This window comes from Pomacea canaliculata, linkage group LG4 (genome assembly GCF_003073045.1).
Source record: "Pomacea canaliculata isolate SZHN2017 linkage group LG4, ASM307304v1, whole genome shotgun sequence".
Classification (NCBI taxonomy): Eukaryota; Metazoa; Mollusca; class Gastropoda; order Architaenioglossa; family Ampullariidae; genus Pomacea; species Pomacea canaliculata.
Window position 1 is genome coordinate 3,941,031 of NC_037593.1, and position 10,521 is coordinate 3,951,551.

General features: G+C 45.3%; 1 protein-coding gene across 1 annotated transcript; it reads left to right on the plus strand.

The window, feature by feature from the left end:
* The first annotated feature begins 4,453 nt into the window (after nt 1-4,453).
* On the plus strand, nt 4,454-9,026 carry LOC112561434. The gene is made up of 4 exons (XM_025233936.1): nt 4,454-4,544; nt 5,023-5,398; nt 5,479-6,201; nt 6,687-9,026. The coding sequence occupies exons 1-4, from the start codon at nt 4,454-4,456 to the stop codon at nt 6,925-6,927; spliced, it is 1,431 nt and encodes a 476-aa protein (XP_025089721.1). The 3' UTR covers nt 6,928-9,026.
* Nucleotides 9,027-10,521: the final 1,495 nt, after the last annotated feature.

A 10,521-nucleotide genomic window follows, 5' to 3' on the forward strand; every position in this document is an offset into this window, starting at 1 on the left:
ATAAAAAGTGAGAAACAAGGGTTCAACGGTTCAAACCCGCCAAAAATTTACACGGTGCCGAGTTGCAATCGAAAGAGAAACGAGTTGAGGATCACGACGACGAGAGAACTCAATCTGCGAACACGCGCGCGCACGCATGGAGAGGAGCCGCTGCCTGTCGTTGTGGGATTTGATGTTTCTGTGAGACAAATTTCTCGCAAGACTTGTGTTCTTTGTATCCATAACACAGGAGTCTGGGCGAAGTCTTCAGATGTTTCGTTTCCTTGACGACCGGGGCAGAAGACAAGGCAAAAATCGTTAAACCTATTAATTTTGCATCGTCATGAGGTTTGTCTCAGACCGCGCGGTGCTCGTGTGGACTGCTGGACGGTTGGGCTCCGTGAAACTGCCTTGTCTTTGATCCTGGACAAGGTTAGTGACAGCGGAACATGCGCACATGTCCACACACATGTGTAAACAAGAGCGCTCGCGGACACACACACACGCATTCCCAAACCTGTGGACGAACTGGAAGCGACCCCGTTATACAAAGGTCAAAGTTAGAAAAATGTGGTTCTTTGAACTCTTATGAAATCTTTGAACCAGATTTTCTTTCTTTTTCGTTCTCTTTCTTTTTCCTACATTTAAGACGTCCGGTGGGACAACGGTTTGCGCAGTGAGGCTTGGGTGTCCTGGATTCGAATCTCTTCTCAGCACGCTGTTTTTTTTTGGTTTTTTTTTCCTCTGCATGTGACATCTGTTACATGGATGACTGTCTGGCCGTGAGATAGCCTTAGCTGCTGGCTCGGCGTAAAACACAAATCAACCTCCTCTCCAATGAGTTTTGGTTTTCTTGTGGCGGGGGTGGATGATTGTAATAGAGGATCAAGACTGCTGCCCTGTGACCCATGTAGTGACCCATGATCAACCTGCTGCCCTGTGACCCAGGGTGTGCCTGATACACGAACGCAGTAAGAAAGGTGTCAAGCGACTACAAAGCCAGGACCCGGCTGAAGTACTAGTGGGTCCTCATGCATGCCTACCTACCTACATTAACTCACTCGCACAGAGAGCGAAGGATGCAGAGGAGGAGGAGAGAGAGAGTTGTCTGCTCAGTTCCAGAAGCCGGCCTGTGAAGCAGCCAAGGGGGCGCTGTGGTCGCAACACGAGGCTGATGACCTTCGATCGGCCTGCGGGAGGGTTGAGGTGGGAGGCCGTCGAGCAGCAATGATGCTATTGATTTCTCATCTGCTCGTCCTGCTGTCTGGTGCTGTGACGTGTCCTGGTGCCTGGTATTGTGACGTGCACCGCTGTCCTGCTGCCTGGTGTTGTGACGTGCCCTGGTGCCTGGTGCTGTGACGTGTCCTGGTGCCTGGTGTTGTGACGTGCACCGCTGTCCTGCTGCCTGGTGTTGTGACGTGTCCTGGTGCCTGGTGTTGTGACGTGCACCGCTGTCCTGCTGCATGGTGCTGTGACGTGCCCTGGTGCCTGGTGCTGTGACGTGTCCTGCTGCCTGGTGCTGTGACGTGAACCGCTGTCCTGCTGCATGGTGTTGTGACGTGTCCTGCTGTCTGTCGGTGATGAGTCCTCAGCCGGGTACTGACTTACAACCCGGTGGTTTCACGGGAAGTGAGATGACTGGGTATGTGACGTACTAGCAGACGTACTTAGGAAGCCCGACTTTAAAGCCTGTGCTTTTAATTCAATTGCTTAGAGCACATCACAAATAAAAACAAACAAGAGCCGGTGTTTCTCTGCATGGACTGCTAGCAACATGTCATGGAGAGAGATTGTGGAGTGGGGAACAGAGAGACAATTATCACACGTGGTGAGAAAACAACGCAGCCATGCTTCTCAACTGTGAGGTGCTGTCTTCTTGTCTAAACCCAAGCTCTGATTCCTCCCTTGGACGTTTCTGAAGGGAATGAGGGTTAACAAGGGTTCATGCCACCCACGGCTTCTTTGTTGCTTGTTCCTTCTTGCACCCGTCTGTGCCAATCTTTCCAGTGCAGTCGTTTGAAGGAGGAGCAGATGATGTCGACCTCAACGACATTTTAACATCTACATTGTGGGCAGTTGTGCATGCACTAGACGAGGCTGGCTTCGGTTTCTACCTTTCTTGATGTTTTAAGGCAGGGTGGTGCTGTGGGTGGGGAAGGGGCTGTAAGGTGTGGTGGATGGTAACATTGGGTCAGGCCGTTACGTGCATCATTATTTGAATCTCCCCCTCCATTCGCAACTCTCCACCCACCCTCTCCACCCCACCCCACACACACGCGGACCTTTCGCCCTTCCTTCTCGTTCCCCTGACGCGAGCAGCTTGAACACATCAATCTCTGAGTTTTTACAGCTTCATCCCGTCCTCCCTGGATGACCAGAGGCTGTGGGCTCTGTCTCTGCAACAGGAAGTGCCCGGAGACATTTATTCTGCTTTTGTCAGTCTGCAGGTGCGACAACAGGAGGGAGAAGGGGAAGGGCTGCAGGAGAAAGAATAAAATGACAAGAGGCTGGAGAAGCTCTGGGAAGCGCTAGGAGCGTTTTATGTTTTTTTTTTCTGTCATATATACACAAGTGTTTTTGTCGTACACATGCGGGTGTATACGCGCTCTCTCTCTCTTACACCCCACGTGTATATCATCTCGCAAACACACGCGTGTATACATACACATAAACACACACACGTGAATACAACGTGAATACATAAAGACACACATGAACATGTACACCACACACGGTACTTTATCCTCTCCTGCCATGTATGTCTCTCTCTCTCTTGCTCGCTCACTCCGGATTGAGATGTGATGACGACCTTGACATTGGTGAGTGCAACTCAGTTCACTCTTAATGCGAGGTCCATTGTGTATCTCCTCCACCCCCAAATCCCCTTGTCCTCTGTCACTGTCAAGGCAACGTTCATCGTCGTTCCTGGTCTGGAAACAGAATCGAATGTTTTGCTGAGTACTTCCGGTAAACAAAGACCCCCACCAGGGACTTGCCCCCACATTGCCCACAAATGCACTAAACAAAGGGCCGTACCCTACTTTCCATGCCTCAACCCCCTGCTCCCCTCCCCGATTAAAGGTTAATTTTTTTGTAATCTGCCGTGAGGAGCTGCGCATGGGAAACAGATTTGTCATCGCAAGTGATGTTGCTGCTGCAAAGCGGGGAAGTAACAATAACTCAGAAACAGGGGGTGGGGGAGCGGAGGAGAGGGTTGAGAAGAATTACGGGCGGAAGACAACAGGGGGCGCTGCCATCAATAAACCTGCTTTGACAGCAAATTGTGCGATCATAGCGCCATCTTAACGTTGACGGCGACGAGAGAGGGGCAGGTGGGTGGGACGATACCTAAAGCTGCTGTCGGCATCAACCCATTACTGAAGTCTTCCCCCTCCCACAACCATCACCACCCTCCATTCCTCTCCACCTTTGCTTTTGGCGATAGATGCTTTTTTTAAAAAAAAACTCTTCTTAAATATGCGTGTGTGTGTGTGAGAGAGAGTTTTAGCGCAGAGCAACACAGGTCATTTGTAGCCATCATGGCAACACTGCCCAGCTGGGTCATCCTACTACAGCCCTCCAACTGTCACGTGACACCATTTGATTGGGTAGTTTATGTGACGTCGCCAAGATTTGCGTTAAGCGTGACAATGGTGACGTAGCATTGGTGCCGCACACAATGTTGAGACAAGTGTTCAAGATGGGGTCCGTCTGTTGAAGTCTGCTGGAGTAACCAGGCTTCTGGATGATGGAGTCTGGTACCGGATGTTGTGCTGTCCCAAAAGCAATGCGCATGGCTAAACATCAGATCGAGTGTCAAACAAGATGGTGGAGTGACTTGCCTCGCTACCCGACCTCCTCTACTGTATGCCAGCGAACACAAGAAAACTAGCTCAATATCGGCGTTTCCAAACCAATATTGGCCCAAGACTGGCAGACTCCTGGTGATATATTGGCACTCCATAAGCGCCAATGTATTGCCCGTCAATGGCCAAGACTGGGCCAAACTGTATTTGGCGTTTCACAGGCACAATGGAACGCCCATCTTGGCTCAAGACTGGACTAAACCTGAGATTTATTTATTAGCAATTTTTTAGTGTTGATTTGTACCTGTGATCAGCAAGACCTGCCCTAATGACACGCAGCTACAGATGTCGCTTTAATCCAAATCACAGATGTTACTAAACTGAAGTCGATGTTTAGCTGTCAAGGGGATGATGGGATGGCAACGTCGTCTGCTGTTTGAGTGTTGCTGGTGCGAGATGTGAATCCTTCAAGCTTTTAGGTAGAAATATGTCAAAAGAGCGAGTCCCCCAACAAGAATAATGCGTTTTTGTTTGTATTTATATATTTGTACTTGCACAAGTACAAGTAGTGTATACTTTTTCTGAGGTGGTGAAGATGTAATAAGCTTTGTACTTGCTCATATCTATCACTATATAAATATATATGTATATTGTGTGGCAGGTGTGACATGGCGGGGCAGTTGCGGAAAGAACAGACATACGGGTGGTACCCGTCTGTCAGAGACATCTACCTCAGCAAGAATCAGCCCATCCCATATCGTAAGAACTGTTTTTTCATATTTGTCCCTGTCCTGGTCCTGGGATGGCCATTTTATTTATGTATATATTTGGTCGTTGACTATAATGGCTGCGGTTTTGTTATTGTTATTTATTAGTGGGACCTTCAGCCACAGCTTACGGTGTATGGTACCTGCGATACATGTGTGTGTGTGTGATTTACACAATTTAATTTCATTTTCCCTTTAAACTGTGGCAAAGATTCACTCTGCCCTAAGCACTGTGATATGCAATCTGTAAAAACTTGTTTTGTTAGATGAATGTGAAGTGTTGCGCCTTTTGTGACTTGAATACAACAGCGTTGAAAATGACATTTTTCTCATCCGTCACAAAAAAAAATAAATAAAAATAAAAAAATAAATCCGCTGCCTCTTGATTATTAATTATGTGTAGTCACATGATATTAGCAAACAGGTAAAAATATTTCTGATTTGCATCTCTGGTTTGCATGATTTCCCAGATTTGGAATGTCTCTACAAGTTCAAGGAGTCGGGCTACTACAATCCCAAAGCAGAGCCTCCTGAGTCCACCATCCGTATTGGGATACCTGCACCTCCATCTTCTCGTCCATCCACAGCCACGTCCAGCACCGGAAGTAGCGGCCGCGCGTCTTCGAGGCGAGCTAAGAGCGTGCCTGTCCCCAAGTTCACGCCTGTCCCCACCCTCCACATTCCGACCCCCGCACAGTGTTGGTCGGCCCGGTTGTCCGAGACCCCCTACGGCGTGTTCGACCCCAACACCCCGACCTCTTCCATCCCCAAGGGTGGCCTTGCCGCGGAGAAAGAAGAGAAGCGGGTGTCCACGGTCTCTTGGCCTGCTCAAAAGATTGTTGGCAAGTACGACAGACCCTACGAGCCGCTGGAGACCCCAACGGTATTTGACGAACCTCTGCCGACCCCAGCGCCGTCTAACGGAGGCTACGTCTTCGTGCCCAACGGGGATGGCACCTGCCAGGTGTACTCTCCTCCCGTCGTGTGGCCCCAAGCTTCCCCGGTCCCTCCAACTCCGCAACGGTCGGCATCGTCCAGAGCCACCATCGGCAGCGCGGAAGGCGCAGACATGCGGCAACAGCTGTGGCAGCGATATACGCAGCAGCAGCAGCAGGCACAGCAGGAACTGCAGCAGAAGCAACAGCGATTCGAAGAATACGTCGGACAGCTGCAGCAGCAGCAGCCACCGTACCTCCAGCGACGACCAGCGGCAGACAGGAGCGGGTCAAGAGCGCATGCTCCTTCCGAGCCAAGCCCTTCATTCCTCAGCGACCCATCCACTCTGCTGGGCCCACCCGCCCTCCAGCGCAGACCGGCCACTCGTACAGCCAGCGGTGGAAGGGAGATGAAGTCACCGGGGACAAGCTGAAAGCACAACCCAAAGCCGGCAAGACGACGAAGAAGAAGGTTCAGACCAAAGCTGCGAAGGTCGTGCCCGAAGAGCAAACCAAAATCGTCGTCACCACCTGGGACGAAAGAAAGGTGCCCAACGATGCGGAACCGCTTGGAAGGATGCAGCCTCCCAAATCTCCCGTTAGTGCAGAACGTTTGGCGACTAAGGAGAACCTTGGCACCGGCACCAGCTACGAGGAGGTGGTAGCGAAATATGGATGGAGAGCGGAAGTGCATGGCGATCCTTACAACATTAAGTAAGTCATTTTAAAAAAGTATTTTTCAGTTAGTGGAGGAGTGAGCGGTTAGAAACATTTTTTCTCGAGACAAGTTTTATGCTACCTAACATTCCTTGACACTACGGAATCGGTACCTATTCCCGCCAGCTGAGTCGACTGAGACAAGTTAGCTGCGCCACTTGGGAATCGAATCGGCGCGTCTCTCGGTTCTGACACCAGCAAAGCAATCTGCGCGAGCAACAAACGAAAGCATTTCTTGCCACTCTCTTTATCTTTCATAAATTCTGTGAAATATTTCATCTACTCATAAATTACTCTTGCTCATAGCTTTATGTACTTTGCTGCACAATACTCGTACCAAACCTATTTTTGCTACTATCTTGAATTCAAATACAAAGGTTATTTATATATATATACATGTATATATATATTATTATTTGTGCAGCAAATGACAGGGATTTTTTAGCTGCTTTTTATTTATTGATTTGTATGTGATTTTCCAGGAAGATCACTGAGCGAAAATCATATTGCATTAAGTGTGAGGAGCCGGAAATACCACCAGACCCTCCTGGCGTTCACATGGAAAACAAAGAAACGTTTTTCCTCAACACCATCCCGCGGAGACCAGCCACGTTTGATGTCCACCAGGAGTGGATATCGGAGACAATTCATGCCAAGCGTATGGCGCTGCAGAAGAAGGAAGGCTTCCGAACACGGTGGAAAAATTTCGCCTTTGCTTACTGATGTACAGAATTGTTGTTTTTTTTTAAAATATTGTTACAGAGAAGGTATTTGACGGACATCTTGACTTTTGACAGAGAAAATTTAGCATTCTTCTGTGGATGCTTAGGGTTATTTTTCGATGTTTTTCACCTGTTCAGTCAGAGGTACAGTCCTGTTCATTTGACACACACACGAAACAAAAAACTTTGACTGGAGACAGTGTATCAGATTCTTTACTAACAAACATATGGTCGAGTTGGTTCAAGGGAGAGCATCTACAGTTTATGAAGCCGGAGGACCAAAAGTTGTCTCCAGTAGTTGACAATTACTGGCTTTGCCCCTTAATTCTTTCTTGCATAAAATGAGACAAAGTGCATAGTTAAATGCAGTGCAATGTCTAAGTAGAAGATTTTCAGGTGTTTTTTTTTTGTTTTTTTTGCACAAAGAATCATCTTTACTTTATTTAAAGTGACAAGAGACTTCAGGGTCAACACACAAAACGTTTTCAAATGATTCAGCACTGTTAGCAGTGTTTTACTGTTTATTTGATGATTGTCAGCAATTGTTACTGGCAGTGTTGTAATGAATGTGGCACAACACTGGCTTTTATTTTGATAAATGTATATTTTTGAGGGGGATTTGGAAATTTATTTTTGTTCTAGATTAGTGATGGGACCGCAAGTATCGACGCTTAGCATAGAATTTACTGAACAGACTGCTTATAACTTTTATGGCTTCTGCGTATTTTTAAATTTGCCATGTTTTAAACAATAAATTCAATTTTTATTTTTTTTAACATTTTGCACTTCACTTTTTAGGGTTTTTTTTTTTTAGATATAGATATGATTCCTTATTAAAAATGTTGGCTAATTTGATAACTGTTATGTGCTGTTTTTTCAGCCATGACTTGCAAATCAAAACCACATTAGCTGTTGAAAGATTTATTGTCGCAATGTCAGCTGTGATATGCACTATAAACAAAGAAATCTGTTTATAAGGGCTCTGTATATAAAATGTTCACATTTTTTCTTCAAGGTTATTTAATGTACTCAAAAAATCTTTTCATATTTTCAACGACTATTGTTTAATCTTACTTGAAATTGATATCCAAGTTTTTATGCATGCTTTAATTATGCTTGACCTCAGGTGTACACTCATTAAGAAGCGATCTTTTTTGAATCCGCCATGCCATTTATTTTACGCAATACATTGTGACTGTTATAGAGGAATAGGAACAGCCATGTTTCATCAGCACGTATCAGTTGTCTGCTTTGTCTGGCACAAGAGCAGAATCTATGTCACTATTAGTTTTTTACTCACCACTATGAAATATATAATGCTTCTCAAAACCACCCTGTGTACCTGTACTTTGCTTTGCAGCTAACAGTGTTTAGGCACCAAAATATCCACAAGCAATTGCAAAGCTTGAATCCATAATTTTCAGGTCACATTTTGTCATTGTTTCAAGTGGCAGTGGAAAACATCCCTTGATGAACATTTTTACTAATTGTAATCTATTTCTATTAATTGTGAAAGCCCAAATCCTTAAGTTAGGCACTTCAAGAAAATGTTTTTTTTGTTAAAATAAGTGTGACCTTGTTTGAATCACAAGTCATAATAATATGAAATTAACATTTAAACTATTTTTTAAAACAGTCACACCTAAGAACTGTTTTTCTGTCCTAAAAAATGTGACATACATTCTGTGCCAGCATCATTTTTGTTTCCCAAGAATAGTTCCCAGATGTACGTGTATATTCCTTTTCTTTTTTCAAAGTACAGCTAAGATATTTTTATATCTGCAATATGGCTTGCATGTTTGTAACGAATGTTATTCAGCTCCTCAGTGGCCAAGAACCTGGGATGTTTATGTTGGCAGGTACAATACACATTGAATAATTATAAATCACGAATTTCACAAAAGCAAGACCACAATGACTTTTTATGTTAGATTTTTTTTTTATTCCTTATTTCTAACAGGGTAGATGGAAAGAATAGCAAGAACTTTACATTCTATGCATAAGGCCAGATACAGAATTTCTGCTTAGCAGTTCATGCTGTGTTTAATGAACGTTTGCATGCATCATATGTAAAATGAAAACTTTCATTTCTAAACAGTTCTCAGTTGTTTTGGGTGCATGAAAGCTTGAATATGATGAGTGAATCTTGTTGAAACAAATACACTTCTTAAAAAAACAAAGCCCAAATATTTCTCAAAACAGGTGAAGGGCAGGCGATGGAAGCAACACAAATTAAAAATTGTGGATGGAATATAGGTTGGACTGGGGGTAAGAAGTTAAATAGTTTGGTCTTGGTGCTCAAGGGAACTTGGTAAAGACTAAAACATTCTTTTATCTGCTGCACGTAAATGCCCTGGAAAGTATGCATCCTTTGGATGAGTCCATGCCTTAAAAAAATATGTGATGTCAACGTGACAGTCAGGATGTTATGTAGAGCTAAGTAGTCAACCCTATTGCTTGCATGTTTTTGTCTTCCCATCCCCCACGGCCCACTTCTCAGCGCTGGATCTCGACTTTTGTGTTTGTAAATGTACCAAAGCATCTTAGATGTCCACACAAAGAACTTATGATTCTAAAACAACAAATTAAAAATAAAAGTTTACTGCACCATTCACAATACTGCCACCAGTCACAACCTATCAGAGAGAGAGAGACTGAGCGACAGTTCAGATTACTCAGACCTGACAGTCTGCATTTCTCGTGGTTCTGAACAACTGCTACTTAAACACGAGAAATACAAACTGTCAAAGTCCGAATAACCCGACTGTCGCCCATACACTGACCGGTGTTGACTGCAGGCAATGTTGTGAGTGATGCACCAGCGTGACGTAGTACAGTCAGCGGCGCTCGTTGATCGCAGGTGGGAATCGTAGCAGATAATTAACGGAAGGGTTTTGGACTCTGAAATTTACAGGTTATCTTTATATCGCATATATCTACTGATATCTGGGAAAAAAACGCAAACCATTCAGTTTGGTCGTTAAGGCTGCATTAGAGTTTTTGAGATTCCGTTGTGAGAAAGAGATTTTTAAGCGACGGGAATGTAACGGATTCAGGACTAATGTCTTCAAAAACGAACTTGTTCTTGTTTTTCATTCAATCTCAATCGCTTTCTCACAACGAGTGAGCCTAGAGGGCGCCTTCGCCGTTGCGTGGCGAATCTCAAACTCTATGTCGACAGCAGACGACGCAGTCAAAAGTCATACGTGTGTACACGCAGACACAGCGAGAATCTCACAGAAAATACAAACCCAGCGTACCTCAGACGACACCTTATCGTGAAATATTTCTTAACTGTTGAACCACCGAAACTACCTCCGCTCCAATTCCCAAGGAACGAGAGGTCAAGTCAGCAACTGAGGTCATGTCACGGCTCAGTAAACGGGAGGGGAGGGGTTGAGTATTTTAAGCCGAGCCAACAAGTAAAACTATAGAAAGCAAGGCAGTCAGCTCTGTAAACAGACCTCATGCAGAGAAACAACAGCATGGCCGAGACGAGAGCTGAACCCAGGACAGCCAACCTTCACCTCGTGATCCCTCATCTACAATGTGCGTCCGAGGCGGTACCTGAACCCACACCCCAAGAATGCTGCCG